Source organism: Cynoglossus semilaevis, chromosome 20 (assembly GCF_000523025.1).
Source record: "Cynoglossus semilaevis isolate Cse_v1.0 chromosome 20, Cse_v1.0, whole genome shotgun sequence".
NCBI classification, from domain to species: Eukaryota; Metazoa; Chordata; class Actinopteri; order Pleuronectiformes; family Cynoglossidae; genus Cynoglossus; species Cynoglossus semilaevis.
Genome location: NC_024326.1, coordinates 12,994,878 through 13,015,221, shown reverse-complemented (window position 1 = coordinate 13,015,221; position 20,344 = coordinate 12,994,878). Strand labels below are relative to the sequence as shown.

Here is a 20,344-nt window from a genome sequence, read left to right as displayed (position 1 = left end):
AGGAGCTCCAAATATAACTGAATGAGTTCTGCCGTTGGAGAAACGCCACAAACACATGTCACTATCAGTGTTTTTATTATGAATCTGCACATTTACAGCAATTACAAACAAAGGTCTACAGTATATTGCACGTGAAGGTGTAACCCAACAACCAGATTAACCCAAAATAGACCTGAAAAGGTAGTGTGCTATAAAAGAAGAGCAGCCGCAGCAGACAGTTACTGCTAATGAGTGATGAGTGAGACTTTGTCATTCCAGTTGTTGTGTTCAAGGTTCTTTTTCACAAACACACACACGAGACGACCTCATTGACCAAGACATTCTGAGATCAAAGAAAACCTTACGTGTCGTCCGAGTTTACACATAAAAAACCTGTTAAATACAGACCATATATTTATATGATATTTTTAAGGTGAGAAGAGACAAAAAATGCTTAGAATAAAAAACATGGCACTCATTCAGGTGAGGTCATACACACACACAAACACACACTCTAGTGTCAACAATACACTTTGATAAGACGTTCATATCATTAGGTGTAGAACATACACACAATTCTACACTTTTGTCTGTACTGTTAAAATACCTGATGTAGTTTTATTGTTAGATGAAAGTTGTGAAAATAAATAAGCTGATCTTTTTTTCCCAAAAGACCGAAGCAGCAGAGTCAGAAACCGTTGGCATCGATGAAGTCGTTGTAAAAATGAGAAGTGGTTTGGGGTCAAACATATTCTCTGTTCTCAATGTCCTTCTTGATGGCTTTTTTGATGCGGTCGATTTCATCCTCCTCCGAACTGTCGTATTTATTGTCCTTCTCTTTCTTCTCGCTGTCCACGTCGGCGGTGTCCTTGTCCTCGCTGCTGGTGGACTGCAGCTCCTCTCGCAGAGAATTCAGCTCCACCAGACCGTCGTGCAGCTGCATGGACACCTCCCTGATCTTGGCAGCGAACTCAGATTTGGCTCCTTTCTTCAGCTCCTTGGAGTCTTTGGCCACAAAGTAAATGTCCATCCCGACGAAGAGTCCGGTGAGAACGCCGGTGGCCATGCTGGCGATCTGGACAGCTCTGGCCGCCGTGCTACCGGCCACGTTGGCGATCTGCACCACACGCATGATCTCGTTGGCGTTAATGAGGATGGCTTTCCCCGCCATGGCGCCGTCCTCGTAGAACCGGCTGCTCAGGACGGGGAAGTCGTTGTTGTATGCGTGGTTCTTCATCTTAATCAGGTCAAACCTGCGCAGATTTTCGATTCCCTGCTTGATGAACTTCAGGCACTTGTTCAGGTCCACCATCTGCTTCTGGTAGTCCTGCACAATCTTCTCCACCTTCTTCCGGTCCAGTGAGTTGTTGACCTGGTTGGAGATGCCGGCGCCCGCCGACGTCAGGCCACCTGCTGTGGCCACACCCAACCCCACCGCCGTCACAATCAGAGACGTTCCCATGGTGATCGGGGCCAGAGCCAGGCCGGCTATGGTGGCCACCCCGCCGATGGCACTCGTGGATCCACCGGTGATTTGGGCAATTTTTGTCTTCTTGTTAAATTTGTCCAAACCGTCAGCGATGGCGTTGAGGTCGATGACGTGCTGCCACAGGCTCTCCGCTCGCTCTGAGAACAGTTTGTTGAAGACACGGATTCCTTTCTGAACCTTATCAGCCGTTACAGCAAAGGCCCTGGAAAGAGAAAGTTGGTTTTTAATAAAAAAAACATTACAAACAAAACATTCACCTGTTGATAATAATAATAATAATTTGTACGTCAATTTTAATTTTGAAAATAACCTGCCCACCACGACACAGACATTCATTAACTCTGTTGGTTCTAAGTTCAGATTTGTAATTTCTTACTTGGCCTCTTCTTTTTCTGTCATATCGTCTTCCTGTGGCGTGTCCTCCCATTCTGAAATACAAGAAAAGGAGAAATAAGAGATGGATTTTTAAAGCTGCTTTTTAAATATCCATGCTACATGTAAATCTTTTTTTTTTGGCTGCAGGCGTGGCATTCATCCAAGTGATCTTCATCCAATTTTCTGTGTAACTTACGCTCCACCGTGTCCCACCACTCCATCAGATCTTCCACGTCCTGAGAACACCAGTAGATATGAATGAGTTCATATGTTTGTTTATTTACAGGTATGTTATGTTATAGATTTCACAGTTCCAACTTTTATTGTTGAATTCACTGACATCAGTGTTTGTTTCTGGCCGTGACGGCTCACGTAAGTCCTCCAGTCGGTCGAACAGAGACCGGTTTCCACCTTCAGCCTGCGGCAAAGAAATGACACAAATAAATAAAATAATAAAAATGATTAAACACAGGATTTCTATCTTTTGGTTTTCCACTTTGAAACATTGCATATACTAATGGTGCTTGGTCAAAACAATCTTTTCAAACGTTGACATCGATCAGATTGTGTTACTTATTTCACACTGTGTTCACTTCAGTTTCACTTCTTTTACTTCCCCAACACTAAAAAGGAACTGATGTTACTTTTTTCTCCTTTTTTTTTTCTTCCAGACGTAAAGTGAAAAATATGTCATGGACTCCTGTTAGAGGAAGCAGAGAAACGAGTCTGGTCACATAGTAATCTGATCTGATCTCAGCCTCCGCTGCTGTGGACATGCACAAACATGGAGGGATGTGAGGGTGGGGGAAAAAAACAAAACATGTCGGCTGTAATGGCCCCTCTTGGGAGCTGAGTGTTGTTTGCCCTAGAGACAATCTTGAAGGTTTGTTTGTGGGAGGAGGAGGAGGAAGATGGACGGGTCAGATGACTAAAACAAGATCAAATTGAAGTTTCGGTGACAGACAACCAACATTCCCACCTCCTCTGCGTTGTCAGCTTCAGTCTGCGCCGATCTCTGCTTCACTTTGGCCTGTAAAGGGCAGAAGGACAGGAGTTTATTTCTGAAACAACAGGTGATGGGACTTTTATTTACTGCAGTGTGAGGAGTTCACATTTTTATCCCAACACCCTGATGAGATCAGACCAGCCTTTCTACAGCTAGGACTCCAATAATAAAAATGTCTGTGTACCCAACAAACTAAGAAGAAGTTGGAAACAATAATGAGTCTATTTTTGTTTCAGGGGGTCAGGGGGGGGGCTGAGCGCAGCGCTTTAAATAACAGACACTGTCAACAAAGAGGAAGACGAGTCAGAACAAGTCAGACGTCAAACGTTACCTTGACCCGTGGCATGAAAGGATTGTGTTTCTTTGGTTTCTTGACTTTGGTCTAGAAAAAAAAACAAAACAAGATTGCATTATCACTTCAGACAGGAAGAAAAACCACAGACAGAAACACAATATTTGAGTTATCATCATAGTTGATCATTTGCGATGATGCTGTTAGCTAGAATGTATAAAGTCAGGAGAAGATGTTTTATCTTTTAGCTTTTTTTATTTTAATTTCAACAACATACTACAAGTCATGTTCATATAATATATCATACAATCATATAATAATAAAATGACAGATTTGAAGCTCACCGCTTTTTTCTCCTCCTCCTCCTCATCTTTCTTTTCATCTTGGGACAAAGATTCCTCTTCGTCTTTCAGCTCGTCATCATCAGAGCTAGCCTAAAACACAGCATACACAAAAGGAACCTCACAAATCATGTGGTTGAAAAGTTTCGGTGATCAATAAAAAAATCAAAGATGAGTTTGTGCTGCACGTTGACAGCGTCACCTTGGCTGGAGCTCGTGGCCTGTACGGCTTGTCCTTGTGTTTTTTCACCTTAAACAGGAGAAAAAAAAACAACATTAGCACGAGACGAGTTAAATGTCTTGTGTGGCCTGTGGTCGGGTCACTTCCTGGGAATCGTTATGAAACTCTTGGTAACCTCACAGTTCTGTTATCATAGTCAGACCAGACTTTATTCCAGAGGAAGGCCGAAGCCCAGAGCTCTATCCTCAACGTGGATTTTCAGCTGGATTAACTGACAGTTACGTTGTCATCAGAGGGGGAATATTCCAGTTACTTCAAGGTCATTTATTCCCTTGTATTTCTGGCCCACACCCATGGATGATGGTTGACTGGACCATGGTAATAATTATTCATGACTGACCAGGTGTGAGAAGGCTGATTACAGCAGTGTCATCGTAACTCTGCAGGAACGTGACACTTGTTGACTGTGTGAACGTTTGAAAGACGCTCAGATAGAAAAGTGATGACGACAAAGCAGAAGTAAATCTAAATACAGCGAAATCTTAAACTGGGAGTTAGATTTCACCTGCATGTGAAGCAGATCAAACTACAGGAAGAGTTTTTTTAAGGAAGAAACGTACGGGTTGGCTCTCGGTGGCTCTCAGCTCGTCTCCACCTTTAACCTCAGCTGACTCATCGTCTGATTGGCTCTGCAGCAGAAAAGGAAAAGTGATGACAGATCTAATTAATATTTAATATCAGTTCAAGGTGTGTGAATTTACCAAAGAACATCTTTTTACAAAAAAACAACTCTTTCTTTAAACATTCACTGACTGAAGGCCTCCGTCATTATGTAACATTTAACAAAGTTCACCTGAGGATCCTCAGTTCCTCTTGTTTTCACTTTGTTGTAGGCAGATGTCTTCTTCATCTCCTGCATCACAACCAGACAGGGACAAATGAAGACGTCATTTGAAGAACCCCCCCCCACACACACACACACACTCAGCTGACATGCTTCCAAACCTCTTTGGTAGGTCTTGGCGGCGGCTGCGGGGTCTCACTTCGTTCCTTCCATTCTCCCTTGTCTTGCTGGACGGCGGTGCCTTTGACCTGAGACCAAACACAGAGACGGTTTACTGGAGAAATACCGGAGGACGGAGACAGAAATGTGGCGGTGAGATGAGGTGGAGACCGTCGACAGGAGCGGTTGATCAGCCGTCGGTAAATATATTTACTCATACTTTGTGAAACCAGTTTGATGGTTTAATCAAAACACTGTGCAAAGAGGAAGTTTTAGTTTTAGTTTTGGTTCGAGTTTTTTTTGCAAAAGTGAGGAAATGTAGAGGAATTGACTTTGCTTTAAAACTAGAGTCCAACTCAGACTCTGAGTCTGAGAGTCAGGAAATGTTTTCTTCTTCCTGACTGACTGACTGACTGAATGACTGACTGAGTGACTGACTGACTGACTGACTGAGTTAGTGACTGACTGACTGACTGACTGAGTGACTGACTGACTGAGTGACTGACTGAGTGAGTGAGTGAGTGAGTGAGTGTGTGAGGCGACAGTTGACTCATCACTGATATAAAGAGCAGACCAACCGGTTTCTCCTCCATGTTCTGCTCCTTCTCTCTGGGTGTTTCTGTATCCTCAGGATCTTTCTGAGAATAAAGAACAGCAAATATTTGGTATTAAAAAAATAAACCAACTTATTACAATGACTGAGGCGTTTACTGACCTCATCTGACAAGGCTACGATAGATCTTAATTGCAAAGGTCAAAATATTAATGTATTACATACAAAAGGGATAATATTACATAAAATAAATACAAAAACAACAGTTGAACCAAATGAATAAAACAAACTTGAATCTAGACACATCTCACCAGATGACTTTAATGGTAATCCTGCTGCTAAATCAACATTTAGAAAATTAAACTAAATGAACACTGTCACCAAACCTGTCTAAATTCCATTAAACTCCTATAATATTTCAACTCCACCAACAAACACATATTATTACCTTATTTCCAGTGCGGAATGGATTCAGTTTGGGCATGGCTGCGCTCTTGGAGGTCTGGGAGAAGAACATAAACCAGTGAAGATTTCAGAGGCTAATCTGAGGCCAATCTGAGGCTAATCTGAGACTAATCTGAGGTTAATCTGAGGCTGAGCCGGACTCTCAGCAGAGTCTGGGAGTTTGTTAAAAACGTCCACATTTTACACAACATTTTCACAACTTCCACTAAAGGTTGATCATTTACTACTGCAATACTTCTATTTTAAACACACACACACACACACACCACAGGACAGTACAGCATGACTGCACTAACAGGAAGAAGAAGTGACTTTGAAAGTACCTTCTCAGGTAGATCCTCTTCATCAGAACCCAAAATTTTGTCATTCTAAAAACATAGATTTTTTATATTTATATACATAGATTGAAAAGACTATAAAAAGATACAAAATAATAACATCATGTGGTTTTTTTGGGGGGGGGTCAGAGTTTACACCGTCATTACTTTGTTTGCAGATCGGAAAGGATTTAGTTTGTTCATGGCTCCCACCAGTTTGTTCTAAATATAAATAAAAAGATTTAAAAAAAGGTAAAGACATAATTCCAGTTAGGTGATTAATTAAATCAATGAATTTGAATCTTTTCAAACCTGTTTGTGACCCGACTGCTCCTCTCTGTCCACTAACTCCTCGTCCTCGGAGTCGGCCTTCTTCTCCTGTGGAGACGGACAATTGTCATGGATTCATTCAGATTGTAGAATTATTGTAGTTACAGTTGTTGTCAGCAGAAATGTGATGTGATGAGAACCGTCGGTCGTACCGGTTTGTCTGCGTAGAACGTGCTTTTCATCATCGCGCTGAAGCCGCTCTGAAGAGAGGACAAAGGCGTTTGAATGGACAGAACTTCAAAAACGAGTCCAAGTCAGAGTGGACATGACACAGAGACACAGGGAGATCGAAACTCACCTGTTTGTGTTTGTGCTTCTCTGTGGAGGAGCTGTTCTCCTGTGAGTCACCTTCTTTGTCCTTCTCCTGTTGGAACACACACACACTCGTCACTTCATCATTCAGCCAACACACTGATAGGACCACTGATGTGATCAAAGTGTTGACTGAGAGAACAGACCTGAGATGAGGAGGAGGAGGAGAAAGGATTCTTCAGGAGCTTTGCTGCGACTCCGCCCTGTTAACGACAGAACATTGAAAAAGCTACAGTTGTGACAAAGCTTCACAGTCACACAAACAACGGCGTCGTCGCTCCTCACCTTTGACGACTTCCCTGTGAGGTTTTCACTGCTGGCAGACAGTTCGTCATCCATGAATAAATTATCCTACAAGGAGACGAAACACACAGTCAATGTTGGTATATCACAACAAATGTGTCTCTGCTCTGTGGTCAGGGGTGAATTAGGGCTGTGTATCGGTGTATTTTTTTTAAAAAACAACTTAATTGTAGTGAAAGTGTGATCCTAGTCTGAAACACTGGAACAGAGGGATCTACATTTGGAATCACGAGAGAAGAAAGAAAAGAAAAAGAACATGAACCAACACCAGGAATATTGGACTGGGAATTGGTGAGAGAAAATCAATAACTGATGGAGGAGGAGATTGATAGAGTACTGTGAAACAAAATATCATATCGATATTTTCTTATAGCAGGTTGAGTAAAACAAACTAAGCACATTTTCAAAAGTTACCTGAGAGTAAGATTTTGGAACTTTTCTCTTGAAGTAACCACTTAATATTCCTCCTTTTTCCTAGGAAAAAAAAGATCTGAGTTGACAAGCTGACAGCCACGTTGTTGTACCAGATGATGATGATGATGATGATGATGATGACGATGATGAAGCTTTAACAAACTCACCTTGGTGTTGGTCTCAGACAGACTGTCGTTGCTGCGTGACAGCTCATCTGGTGCTGATAAATCATCCTAAAGTTTACAGATCATTATTTACTTTTATCTCAACTACGATGTCACAAAATTGGAACAAGAGCGGAACAAAGGCCTCACCTGGGACTGCGCTCTCTTTGGGTGTTTCTTAAACACTTTAAACATCCCACTGGACTCCTGGGATTTAAAGAAAAAAACAATATAATATGAAATAAGATTTTTTTTTAAAATGTAATTACATGTTAATCAGGATCTGTTGATGGAGGTGAAGTATGTGGCCAAGTCACCTTGGTGTTTCCAGCAGCTGAAAGATTGTCATTGCTGCCTGAGACCTCGCTCTGTGCCGTTAAATCCTCCTGGATAGAAAAGAAAAAAAGAAAATTATAAACATTAACATAAATGTTACAAATGCCAAGAAGGATGAAAAAGTGTAAAACTCCCACCTGGGATTGAGGCCTGGCTCTAAATGGTTTTGGTGATTTTTTAAACATCCCACTGAACTTCCCAGCAGACTCCTGAAAGAATACAAACACGTGTAAAACTGCTAAACTTTTAGATGCAAAGAGAAAAAGATCAATCCTAACACATAATCCAGGATAATCCAGCTGCCACAGACGTGTCGAGAACCTCACCTTCGTGTTACCAGTCAGAGAAAGGTTGTCGTTGCTTCCTGAGAGCTCGTTGGGTGCCGTCAAATCCTCCTGATGGACAAAACAAAAGAAAAACTCATTGTTAATAAAAATATATATGGGTAAAGTGAGAAATGAGGAGAATTCTGAGAAGAAAAACTTACCTGAGACTGTGTCCTTGCTCCAAATGACTTTGGGCTTTTCTTGAACATTCCACTGAACATCCCAGCAGATTCCTGGTTGAAGGGGAACATTTTTCACCTTTTTTATTTACACCTCTGATGACGCCTGTGTTATGTAAACTGAAACTGATGGTGTTTAAAAAAAAGCCGTGGCTGTGAGTTGGAGAGACAGGGATTCAAGCACCAGTCAGTTCTTTCTTTCTTTGTTTCAGTGTTTCTGGTGAAAGCAGGTCGGCCTCACACACACACACACACACACACACACACACAAAGCCTTTAAAATTTTACCCAGAAGTTTTAGATGTTTGCAGCTCATATCTAAACATAATTATGCAGAGTAATAAACACTGCATTTTCTCTTCTGTATTTAATACAGTCCAGCCATTGTTTACAATCGGGAACATGTGAATGTAGGTCATGTGACTCACCTTAGCGCTGGTGTTTTCAGGCAAACCTCCATTAGTGGCGGAGAGTTCACACTCCAAAAGATCCTGAAACACAAGTTTGTCCTCAGTCTCTTTGTCAAACCACAAAACTCCTCTTTAAACATGCCACACATTTAATTAATAACATTTTGAAATCTGCTTTTTTTCCCCAAGGGGACGGTTTTATAATAGAAGATGAGATTTCACCTGTGAAGGCCTGCGGACATGGCCTGGTTTGTGAGGCAGTTTCAGTATCCCTCCCAAAACACCTGAATTATCCTGGAGAGAAATGAGGCCGGAGAAAAAAAACGTTTGGTCACAAAGATCAATGATAGAAAAATCAGTGACTGGAAAATGAACTCACCTTTGATGCCTTGTTCACTGATGAACTGTCAACACTGGAGACGTGGGGCTCCTGTTCTGACTGTGTGGCCTGTTAACAAAAAAAAAAAAAAGACTGAAACTCATATTTCAATGTCAAGGTTAGAACAGGGAACCTGGCACATAGTGTTCATTGTAATATTACATGTAACTTCATCAACAATTATTTCATTTATTTTACTGTTTTTTAAGAATACAAGAAAATCCCTTTCAGTCATTTGTACTGAGAGTATTAATTCCAAAAGCAGATAAAAAATTTGAAAAGCTTCACATTTCATTTATCTCAATTTTTTTTATAATAAAAATAATTTAAAAAGACAAATATTGAAGTAAGTCTCTGCTTACTTCTGGATACGTTTCCTTTGTCGACTTGGTCGTCTTCTTAAACATTCCTTTTAACACTCCCTTGTCCTAAAGCATCAAATAATAAGTCAGAGATGTTTATTAAAAGAAAAACCTCCTGTTACAGCAGTACTTTATCATGTGATATGATTTATCTTCTCTGGGAAACAAATGAGGTATGAAAAATAATTGCACCTTGTTGTTGTCAGTCAGACTCTCAGTGCTCTTTGAAAGATCACCGTTGGATGACAGGTTGTCCTGTAAAGAAAGGATAAGGCACTGTAAGAGTAAAGTTAATTAATTCATAATTGTTATTTGTTTCACAATGATTACCAGTACTTCAGTTTATAATGAAGACCAGAATAGCAGGGTTGAGTTGATATGAGAAACTAGAACTCTTTATAATTTAAATAAAGAACAAATATTAAAACTATCACCTGTGGCTCGACAATTTTAGAGGATCTTTTGAACATCCCACCAAACAATGCTGCTTTTTGCTGGGAAAAAGAGAAGGAGAGTGAAAAACTGTTAGTTTGACTGACAACATCGAGGTGAAAATCACTGCAAATAAATTAAATAACAGTGTTAATACAAGTTTTATTCAACAAACACCGGTCCACACATTTTATTACAGTGGCCGATTTTTTTGTCAAGACCCACTACTTGAGAAACACTAGACTTATTCACGTTTATTGACATTTGCTGTGACACGGGAAGTCTGAGGTCAAACCCGTAAACGTCACATAAACGCACCACTGGGTGACGTCAAAGGTGAAGACGTTTACTGCCTGTAACCTTTTTGACTTTTTAAAGTGACATTGTCTAAAAAAATAAAGACTTAAGAACGTGTTGGAACTCACAGCGACGCCTCCTCCATCACACTCCAGGTCCAACTCCAGATTATCGTACCGATCCTGTAAAACAGTGACAGAAACGAAGCCACGTTAAAGCAGTTTTAACCGTCGTTTTTTTTTTTTTAGCTTTTACTTTCTTAAAAATCCGTGATCTTTCTAGGCCGGTTTAAATATAACCGATTTTCACTGAACTCACCATCGGCGGACTCAGACGGTCTTTTCCTTTTCGTGTTCGACTGTTACCTCCGTTTAACCGATGACATACGACAAATAAATAAGTATCTTCGTTCAAAATGTTTAAAATATTCCACACAGACTGTTCCAGGTCCTCGACATTGTTACTGTGTCGATACCGACACTACTGTTGTGGGATGTGAACTTAAGGAACCGCCCTCTTTTTCCCGACTGAAAAAAAAAAAAAAGGAGACTCCCTCTAACTTGGTTCACCTCGACACACACCTGTGAGTTTGTTCAAGATGAAAATGTACAATTAATTTCATTCCCGAGTAGTATGTCGAAAACTATGTCAATTAATCGACCATAGATAGCTCGTATAAAATTTAAAATTGGCAATGTTTTGTTTTATCCGTAAATAACCAGTGAGCATAAATGTAGCCATGTTTGCTAATCTGAGGTATTTTCCACATTTCTGAAAATACTTTCAAATTTCTGTCCCAAAGGTGTTGTTTCTTCTACATGCATAGTACAGGTATAACTCCACAGGCTGTAGTCACATAATTTTTTAAAAACAATTTATTTATTTTAAATTCAGTTACACTTATTAATCAGCAATTAACCAACAAATCTCGAGCAGCAGCTTAAACGTCTGTGGAAATTCAGTATTGATTATATTATTATAAATATATGTAATATATAATAATAATAATAGTCAGCACACTTGGTAGCCATTTACATTTATTGGCCTTTTAAATGTACAGGTAGACCTTTTGTTCGTGAAATGTGAACCAAGAGGAAGAAGGAGAAGAATAGGGGAGAAAAAAAAACCCTTTGTGTCCTGGTAAGCGTTGGCCTCACCTGGTGCTGCGTTTAAGGTCGGCTCAGTAAATATGACCTCTGCAACGGGGCTTTAAAAGAAGACTTCGAATTAACTTTTTCTTTTTCTTTTTTCATCACCACAGGGGGAGTCTGAAGGAAGAAATTGAAATGTGACAGGATGCTACTTATTGTGGACGGTGCACAAGATTTCTGAGATGTCTTTTTTTTTTTATCTACGACTGTACTCTGCAAAGAAACCCTAAAACAACTAAAAACTCTTAAACAAACGGCGGAAGATGATAGACAGTTAAATATTGGGATCATCAGTTGTACCGTATATATAAAACTCATTTTATCTAATCCATCAACAGTTCATAAGAGATAGACATCTGGTTGGAAGTGTGAGCACACTGTAGTTCTCTTTATGTTAAACACACCCACATTTTTGGTGGTTTATCTTAGATTAGCTTGTCTTCCATTTTTTATGGTTTAATCACACAAAATCAATGCGTAATAGCCTTGATTTGTTTACACTACTAGTTAAACAGTCCTTATCTGTCCGACAGATAAGAGCTGTAAAATCATTGACTGATAAGCTGTTTCCACCTGCTCATCACTTACTGTTTGGACGGGTTACTTCACTATATTCATCCAAAAAAGCCAGTGTAGAATTGCAAATTATATATATATTGTAGATCAATTAAACCACACTATCTCACTACGTTGGTAAGCTCAGCATCGGTAGATAAAAACTGAATAAAACCAAAGAACACAGGATCAACAAGTGCAAGTAGTTTATTGTCAAGAAATATTATTCGTGATCATTGAAGCAACTTAACTCTTCTTTTATTTCCCATGATTGTCATCCATTTCAGCTTAAATGACTCAAACATAATCAACAAATATTTCTATTCGTGTCACCTTTCCAGGTATATAGTAACATAAAGGCATTAGGCATTAAAGCACAGGTGTGGAACAGAAGTCATTGCATAATTTTAGCTAAATGTATTGTACATTTTCCTTCGTTTATATCAACATCATAGTGTGGTGAAATTGTGCCCCCCTCCATTCAGATCCCGACCCCCAGATTATTCTTTCCAGGAGAGAAAGTAAACTTTTCCGTGTCCATCAGCACACACCAGTTCAGAGGGTTTCCCTGGATTCAGCTCTAAATGCAGGACTGGACCTCCACACACAAACATACCCACCTGCGGGGAGAGGATGAGGAAGGAGGTTAAAGGTTAAGTTTGATCACTTTTTCAAACTTTTTTAGCCAGGATAAGTAGCCAGTAGATAACTACAGTATAATCCTAAATCATACTAGAAATGTTCTTTAATATTATCATTATTATTTTGTGGACACTGCTGACATAATTTAAACACCGTATGAAGCTTTAACAGTTACAACAAAAACTCACCTGTTTTTTGGTGATTCTGTCCCACAGCTTGACCGTCCTGTCATGGGAGGCTGAGATGATGGTGCTGTTGGTGAGTCGGATTACACTGATCCTGTTACTGTGAGCCTGGGGGGTGAGAGAGGGTCGACAAAATATGAGCCATAATTTAAAAAAAAAACTTCCACAAGGAATAATTATATACATATTCTATGCTATTTGGTCTATCATTTTAAATACAAACCTGCCATCAATTAACCGCAGGTTGCTAAATGCAATATTTCCTGGGTAACTACGCCGTCTAGTGGAAAGTCATACAAACTGCAATTTTGCTATCCGGTAAAAAAATAGGGGGAATTACTGTATTTCAAGGGGAAAAAAAGATTAATTGAAAGGTATTTAAAGATCCTGCTTTGTGGTTTTGAAATATGCTGAAATATACAAAGTTTTCAAGGCTATATAAGGAGTAAATATTAATTTATTTGCACAACCTGACTTACACAGAACTTTATTTGACATAAAATGCGGTCTGTGTAAACAAGTGATTATTTTGGTGTGTCACATGACTTTAACTTAAAAACACCCAATATAATAATAATATAAATGTGTTGAATATGAAATGACAGTATTTTGTTAATCAAGGTCTTAATGGTCGTCATGCCGCCGGTTTATTATTACGGCTGCAGTTTACAGCTGTTTGGTGTGTGTGTGTGTGTGTGGAGTCTCTCACAGGTTTTTTGCTGCTCACTGGTGAATCCTCTGATATGTGAGTGAACCACAGGTTTCCCTTCACGTCTCCACACACAACACAGTCTGAAAGAACAGTCAAGGTAACCAAACTTGTAGAACCTGATTTTTTTTCTTTAGAAAACGTTCTCAGACTAGAACTACTTTTGTACCTCTGTCCACAGCTGCAGCTGTGATAACTTTCTTCTTCCCTGCTCTTGTCACCTTGTCCTCCTCCTCGTTCCCCTCCTCACCCTCCTCCTTTAGGGTCAGAGAGCTAAAACTCGTAGCCAAAGAACTCTGTGGCCCCATGGTAAACTGAAACCAAAGGTGAAAAATCATTCTTATGGGTTTTTTAGTTAATTTAGAAACAGTTAGTTAATTTGTGTTTGTTCTCACTGCACAGATAAATAAAAAAAACTCACAATGAAGCCCAGGTGAACTTCTGCCTCTTTTTCACCAAACACCCACGCACTTTTGGTGTCGTTGAGGACAACACCCAGAGTTCGGACATTATAGGACCATTGGCTGAAAAAACACACAAAGACGGTTATTGGAACGAATGTAACTTTTCACGACTGGGTGTTTTTTACTGGGTGCAACAAGAAGTAAATTAATCAGTGACATTTTAACTCACACATCCTCCTGATTTACACAACATAGAAATCCAACAGGAAACTATGACCTTTACAATATTGTGCAGACGTACGTGTATACAGTGTTGTTGTTTTTAATTTCATGCATCAACCCGTTGTTGGTCATGGCCATCAGGATGGAGCAGAAGAAGAGGTTGATGGGAGTGCTCTCTGTCTCATGTGTGGTTTCTTTCACCAGTCTGGAAAACAAATGGTCCTTTTTTATATATGTATGTTCTATAAATTCTTTTTTTCTCTCTTTTCAGTCTTTCAGAGTAGATGTTTTGTTGACAACTCTGCTTATTACCTTCTTGTGTTGTTGTGCTGATTCCAGATCAGCTTCCACACATCAATCAAACAGTTTGTGTAACTGACAGCGACCTGGCTGTGAGGCATGCAGCAGATGGCTGTGATGCTGGCATCTGAAACCTGACACACACACACGGCATGATTACACACACAGTAATGTGATTGTCTAGAGTTTTTCAGGTGCTGGTGTTTACCTGCTTGTGGTGAATCACTGCGTTGTTCTGCCACAGCTCCAAAAGACCCGATGTGTAACCAACAAAACACACATTGTTTTCCTGGGAGAAGCACAGAGCCGTGACTGGGTCAGAGCGGCTGATGGGAATCTCTAAGAGGATGAAACGACGTCTGTCACAGAACCACACAAAAAAAACACATTTGAACTGCATTTGACAGGAGAAATTAAAGTCCATTACTGTTTCTCCAGGCCCAGCAGCGCAGTGAACAGTCTTCAGAGACAGTCAGGAACTCAGAGAGTCCTGTCTTGCAGACCAGCCCGTGAATCGCCCCACTGTGACCCTGGAAGGTGCCAAAGTGCTGCATCTGTAGAGTAAGAAACCTCGGAATTACACAAAGTCTCCACTTTTATGATTTTGCATTAGCAGTAGGTTTAGCTCTTGGCCTAAAATGTAAATATGGAGTGGTATGGAGTAGACAGACCTGCAGTGGTTTCCACAGCTGCACTGTACCGTCCTCAGATGCAGTGACGACTGTCATTTCCTCTGGATTTACTTCTACATTTTTGTCTACAAAGCATATATATATAAAGATTTAAATATAAAAATATATGTATAGACTGTGGATCACAGAGATTAAAGAGTATAAAGAGTTTGAATTTAAAAAGTGGAAAGAAAGCATAGTTGAAGTACCAGTGTTAGTCAGGAGAGAGCAGTGGTTTACGTTCTGCCTGTGAGCCTTAATGTGGCAGATTTCTACACTGGTTTTCCAGTTCCACACATGCAGTGCTCCTTCTCCACAGCCTGCCATCACATACTGTCCCTGCACACGACAACAACACAACACTGGATCAACACACCAGTGACAAGTAATTATCTTTTTAATAAACAAACAAATATAAAGATAAAAAAGTATTTTACTTTCACTTTAGTGGGGAAAAACAAAAACTTGACATGTTTACGTCTTAAGGCTGATGATGAATATTTTTTTCTCACCAGGCAGCAGATGGAGCTGAGAGAACTATTCCAGCAGATTTCTCTCAACTGTTGTCCTAACTGCAGGTCCCACAAACAAAGCCTGCCGTCACCCGAGGAGCTAATCTGGATGAGACAGGTCAAAGGTCACAGTGGTCAACGTCTCACTGGTATGTCTAAAACAGAAATAAATACAGTGAAGACTCACGACACAGTCTGGGGTCCAAACACAGCCTGTGATCCAGTCTCTGTGGGCGTGAGGTAGAGATTTAGACAGAGCAGGTGGAGATGCATTCACGTCCCAAACCATCAGAGCCTGAGGACACGGACACAGACACAGACGTTAAATGTGTGTGATTTATTATCAACATTGGTAAATTCAAACCTCTGGATGAACTCATTTCACCTGATCTTTTCCACCAGAGAGCATCTGTCCACCATCGGGACTGAAAGCCAAACATGTGACTCCTCCTTGGTGTCCTCTCAGCAGAGTGTGGGGCTCGGTGCAGCCGTCTGCAGCCAAGTCGCTCAAGGACCACAATGCAATGGTGAAATCATCTAAGTCACAGGGAAACAAAGGTGATTATTTTTTAGGAGGTAACATCGTGTTGATGTTGACACTGCTTTTCTGTAGTCATCAGTGACCCTCACCTGAAGCTGTAGCCAGGTAGGTGGAGTTCTGAGCCATGGTCAGGACGACACCGTGTGCAGCGAGCATCCTCAACATCGTCAGATCGACCATCGTTCCCTCCCCGTCTCCTTCTCGTTTCCAGATCCTCAAACATTTGTCACTTCCTCCAGACACAAGAAGCTCAGGTTGGGTCTGATCTTTGTCCACCACGACCCACAGCAGAGACGGCACGGACACATTGAGGTTCCTTGTGGACCACACCATCTCACCTGAGATACAGGTAAAACCAAGTGAAGATAAAAAAAAAAAAACCACGACTACAATTTACACTGACTTTTTTTTAAACAAATCATCACCTGACTCAAGACTGAAGACTTTGAATCCGTCTCCATGGTAACCCACAGTAGCGTAGTTTCCATTTACTGCCACGCAGAGTGCTGCAGGATCCAACTCCACTTTCTTGAGTTTCTTCCGAGGAGGTTCCTGGTCAGACTGAGATCCATCCAAACCACAAATGTTTTTTATTCTTTAGAAATTAAATATTGAACTTTTGTGTTTTAATTCCACAACAGCACAGCCAGATAATTTAGCCTCAAGTATGCCAGTACTGTTTCAAAATAAATGTAAACAATAGGAGAATTGTTGGGGAAGGTGAATGAATAAAAAAGAGAAAACGGAGCTCACATTGTCATTCTTTAAAGTAGCGATGGATCGTCCAAGTCCTCCTGACCAGAGGTGGAGCTGTTTCATGGAAAAACAAAAGACATCAGGAAATACATTGGGCCTCACAGACTCTGACGTATGTATTGATTATGTTTATATGCATCACCACATTTGGCTGTACAGTTAATTAATTAATTAATCTAATCCAGATTAAATATGTGTAGGTAACCAGGTCTCACACTGTGATCTGAGCTGGCACTGAGAAGCAGCGCTCCTTCATCCAGAAAGGTCAAGTCCTCCGTGGCTCCGCGATGAGCCTGAAAACATCCCACACAGGTCGAGGTCGGCACCGACCACACCCTCACCTCCCCTGACATCGAGCCGGAGCAGAGCATGGAGGAGGTGGAGAAGGAGAGGCTACGAACAGAGCGTTTATGACCAGACAGAGGCTGTGGGAACAGACGGGAGTATTAATATTAATATTATTATTATTATTATTATTATTATTATTATTATTATTATTATTATTATTATTATTATTATTATTATTATTATTATTATTATTAGTCTCTATATTAGTCTCTACACAGACATTAACATAGTTATTTCTCCTTGTTTTGAGCCAATTCTCTAAACCTTTTTAACTGTGCAATTTTTTTAGTGACAACAAATAATAAATGTGTGTTCAGGTTTAATTTGAACCCCCATCTTTAACATGTGACAACGTAACTCCTTCTCTCACTGTGACTCACAGATTGAGTTTTATTCTGAAGCCAGTTCCAAACAATCACGTCACCATTCCAGCAACCAGCAGCCAGTAGATGACCCTGGGGGTCAAAGGTCACACAGTTCAAGGGACTGGAGCTGGGCAGGACTGCCACTTCACGACATTTGGTGGAGGACCACACCTGAGGGTCAGAAAAAAAATGATTTCAAAAAAGGTAACTAGACTAGAAGTCTACCAACGCAAGTTTTTCAGGATTTAATTTGGACCAACTTTCAGCATGAAGTCCAGAGACACGGTAGCCAAATGTTTCTGGTCTGCAGTGACGTCACTGGCTGTTATTGTGTTGTTATGGCCTTCAATAAGAGCAGACCTGCAAAAAGAGAAAAAAGACAGGGAGTGATACTCTGATAGAACAGATATATGGTCAATAAAATAAAAGAATTGTATTTTATTAGACTTCAGAAGACAAAATGAACACAGTTTTACTGATGTTGAACTACAGCTAGGTTACAAAGGCAGAGAGTTGGCTCTAGTTTGTCCCTCTTTTACCTGCAGCTGTTACTGATGTCCCACAACTCTATTCTTCCATCATAGGAGGTGGTAACGAGATGTCCGTCCTTCAGAAAGACGCAGCTGGAGACGCCGTCACAGCCGCAAACCAGGGATTTCACCGTCTATCAGAAAACAACATAAAGCGTGACATCACTCAGGAAGTCGGCATTAAAGAGGGTTATAAGGTATAATGAATACTTTTCTGTACCTGTCCTGTCTGTGTGTTGATGACATGCAGTGTTCCCTGACTGGTACCCACCACCATCGAGTCTCCATCTGAATTCACTGCCACACAGGTTGGCTCAGAGGAGAACGTGGACACCAGCTCACTGCAGGGGAAACACAGGCTCCCGTATTGAAAATGTGTGAATGAATCTGAAGTATACGACCTGTGAGAAAAAAAACTACTGACCTGGTCTCTTGAATAGTTTCATCTTTGTTCAGCCACTCCACCACTCTGATCCCTCCCTCTCTCAGCAGGCCTCGCGCCCAGGTGTGAGACGACGTCTCTGAAGGTGCATTGAAGGCCTGCTGGATGAAAAGAGCTGGGCTGGAGGAGAGCAGTGAGGCGTGACGCTGCAGGAAACTCCTGCAGTCGTCAATACGGAGTCGGGAGTCCTCTGGAAGAACTAAGAGGAAACGGTGGATTAACGGCTGCCTGGAGAACAATAAAGGTAAATGTGTTCATAGGTACTTACTGGAGGCTGAAGACTCTTGTGTCTCATCTGCAGGAAAAGCCAAAAATGTAGCAGGATACAATCACTGGGAGTGTTTTTATGAATGAATGTGTTCATTACAGCAAAACAATGTTGCACATATTGTTATGCATACGTACAGTAGAGGCTGTAGATTTCAAGGAGGTGGTGAAGGAGGCCTCGGCGCACACAGGCGTACAGGAAGTAGTAGCTGGAGAGAAGAGACTGCAGAGCTTCCAGAAGTCCACTCTGAATCTGAGCAAAAACCAATAACAGGAGGAAAAAACAGTAAAAAACAAAACCTATCAAACTCATCTGAAAGTTATTAATCCATAAAGCGTCAACTAACCAGACTGTAAGGCAGCTGCTTAATAGAGTTGGTCTCACAGTGGAGGAAGGTGTCTGTTCCCTCAGGGTCAGAGAGTGTAAACAGATGAGCTGTGAAGAAACAGTCATGGACTGATCTGCTGTACTCGCTTATATCTGGGTTTTTTTTAAATAAATTATAGACAAAACAAATGAATTTTACCTGCCAGTACAAAGTGAGCTCTGGTGCGACTGTCTTCTGTTGGGAGAAAGAAATCTTCAAAAGCCTGTTTCACCTCCGGGTTCGTTAGAATCAGCAGGTCATCAGTGGTGTGGCAGTGGAATGGACCAATCAGACTGCAGGAAGTAGATTAAACAGAATTAATTTAAAAAAAAATGTGTTTACTATGATGACAGTTTTACTACAATTTAAATTGTAAAAAAAAAACATTGTCATAACAGTATTACAGTATATCACAGTACATTGCATCATTGTATCGTGAAACATATATCAATACACACCCCTGGTGGGTTGTGTATGGAGGGGAATCACTGTCAGTCAATCAAAGTCAAAGACATTTCTCAAGCTTCAGGTTTTCTTGGTAAAATCACTGAAATATCTATAACACACTCTAAAATAGAACACTGATGAGATCATCATTAATTCTTGCATTTTGTTAGAAAATAAATTGACTGTTAAAGGTAAAATTACTGAGCAGGCTGTATTTACCGATGTGTTTTTTGTTTTACTTGGTCAGGACACCTACCTCCTCAAACTCTGCACTATCAAGGTGAAAATGGCCATGGGAACACGGTCTTTTGGCTTCCTGGACAGTTGAAGGACTTCCTGCCACGACAGCTCTTCACCACAGGAGGACAGGTAGTTGCACGTACTGAGGACAGAGTACAGGTCTCTCTCCCTCAGGCCTGTGATTCCACAGAACAAATTATTCATGACAACACACCCTTTTCAGTGACATACAGCAAAATCATTGGAAGTGATGTTGAACTAATATAGGTCAGACACTGATCTCACCACTGGAGCTGACAGTGAACGCTGCCATGGCCCAGCGGAATCCCAGAATGCCTCTGTGCTGCGAGCACATTCTGTCCAGGCTGTGCTGTATCAGCTGACTCAGGGAGTCAGGTAAAAGCTGCAGGGTCTCCTTCAACTGAACAGAATAAATATGAACAA

At 40.8% G+C, this 20,344-nt stretch overlaps 2 protein-coding genes and 2 long non-coding RNA genes across 4 annotated transcripts in view; 2 read left to right on the top strand and 2 right to left on the bottom strand.

Moving 5' to 3' along the window:
* Positions 1-58: 58 nt before the first annotated feature.
* Positions 59-10,760, bottom strand: apol1 (apolipoprotein L, 1). Its single transcript, XM_008334926.3, has 35 exons — positions 10,564-10,760; positions 10,374-10,427; positions 9,951-10,010; positions 9,709-9,771; positions 9,517-9,582; positions 9,155-9,223; positions 8,998-9,069; positions 8,794-8,856; positions 8,348-8,419; positions 8,187-8,255; positions 7,998-8,069; positions 7,842-7,910; positions 7,675-7,731; positions 7,528-7,593; positions 7,361-7,420; positions 6,929-6,994; positions 6,790-6,846; positions 6,630-6,695; positions 6,484-6,531; positions 6,314-6,379; positions 6,170-6,223; positions 6,008-6,052; positions 5,668-5,721; positions 5,245-5,304; positions 4,669-4,755; positions 4,517-4,576; positions 4,284-4,352; positions 3,685-3,732; positions 3,486-3,575; positions 3,181-3,231; positions 2,823-2,873; positions 2,184-2,261; positions 2,040-2,079; positions 1,845-1,896; positions 59-1,670 (listed from the first exon to the last, which is right to left on the bottom strand). Exons 1-35 carry the CDS (start codon positions 10,564-10,566, stop codon positions 722-724), a joined length of 3,006 nt encoding a protein of 1,001 aa, XP_008333148.1. The 5' UTR covers positions 10,567-10,760; the 3' UTR covers positions 59-721.
* On the top strand, positions 10,709-12,333 carry LOC107990163 (uncharacterized). Its single transcript, XR_001761730.2, has 3 exons — positions 10,709-10,828; positions 11,306-11,385; positions 11,507-12,333. It is a non-coding gene; the product is annotated as an uncharacterized LOC107990163 (long non-coding RNA).
* The window catches only part of tep1 (telomerase-associated protein 1), a 17,146-nt gene continuing 8,944 nt past the window's right edge, over positions 12,143-20,344 (bottom strand). The window contains exons 28-56 of the mRNA XM_008334924.3: positions 20,186-20,321; positions 19,917-20,076; positions 19,373-19,506; positions 19,193-19,281; positions 18,984-19,098; positions 18,847-18,873; positions 18,561-18,777; positions 18,357-18,477; positions 18,146-18,270; positions 17,867-17,966; positions 17,622-17,777; positions 17,109-17,318; positions 16,891-16,947; positions 16,563-16,698; positions 16,227-16,475; positions 15,982-16,133; positions 15,784-15,891; positions 15,597-15,701; positions 15,294-15,423; positions 15,085-15,170; positions 14,841-14,967; positions 14,622-14,752; positions 14,426-14,547; positions 14,193-14,318; positions 13,909-14,011; positions 13,657-13,801; positions 13,488-13,570; positions 12,782-12,886; positions 12,143-12,571 (exon numbers count right to left, since the gene is read on the bottom strand). Of these exons, the coding sequence (XP_008333146.1) occupies positions 12,452-12,571; positions 12,782-12,886; positions 13,488-13,570; positions 13,657-13,801; positions 13,909-14,011; positions 14,193-14,318; positions 14,426-14,547; positions 14,622-14,752; positions 14,841-14,967; positions 15,085-15,170; positions 15,294-15,423; positions 15,597-15,701; positions 15,784-15,891; positions 15,982-16,133; positions 16,227-16,475; positions 16,563-16,698; positions 16,891-16,947; positions 17,109-17,318; positions 17,622-17,777; positions 17,867-17,966; positions 18,146-18,270; positions 18,357-18,477; positions 18,561-18,777; positions 18,847-18,873; positions 18,984-19,098; positions 19,193-19,281; positions 19,373-19,506; positions 19,917-20,076; positions 20,186-20,321 (3,675 nt within the window). The 3' untranslated portion in view covers positions 12,143-12,451. The remainder of the gene's footprint in view (positions 12,572-12,781; positions 12,887-13,487; positions 13,571-13,656; positions 13,802-13,908; positions 14,012-14,192; positions 14,319-14,425; positions 14,548-14,621; positions 14,753-14,840; positions 14,968-15,084; positions 15,171-15,293; positions 15,424-15,596; positions 15,702-15,783; positions 15,892-15,981; positions 16,134-16,226; positions 16,476-16,562; positions 16,699-16,890; positions 16,948-17,108; positions 17,319-17,621; positions 17,778-17,866; positions 17,967-18,145; positions 18,271-18,356; positions 18,478-18,560; positions 18,778-18,846; positions 18,874-18,983; positions 19,099-19,192; positions 19,282-19,372; positions 19,507-19,916; positions 20,077-20,185; positions 20,322-20,344) is intronic.
* LOC103396720 (uncharacterized) lies at positions 13,480-13,813 on the top strand. The gene is made up of 2 exons (XR_003053071.1): positions 13,480-13,587; positions 13,751-13,813. It is a non-coding gene; the product is annotated as an uncharacterized LOC103396720 (long non-coding RNA).

Bases quoted from the DNA above. Each gene is read 5' to 3' on its own strand.
- apol1 (XM_008334926.3), bottom strand. The intron at 8,070-8,186 runs GTGAGGTTCTCG...GTATTCTTTCAG, and splicing joins CTCTGACTGGTAACACGAAG to GAGTCTGCTGGGAAGTTCAG. The intron at 2,080-2,183 runs GTCAGTGAATTC...TGGTGTTCTCAG, and splicing joins GGCCAGAAACAAACACTGAT to GACGTGGAAGATCTGATGGA.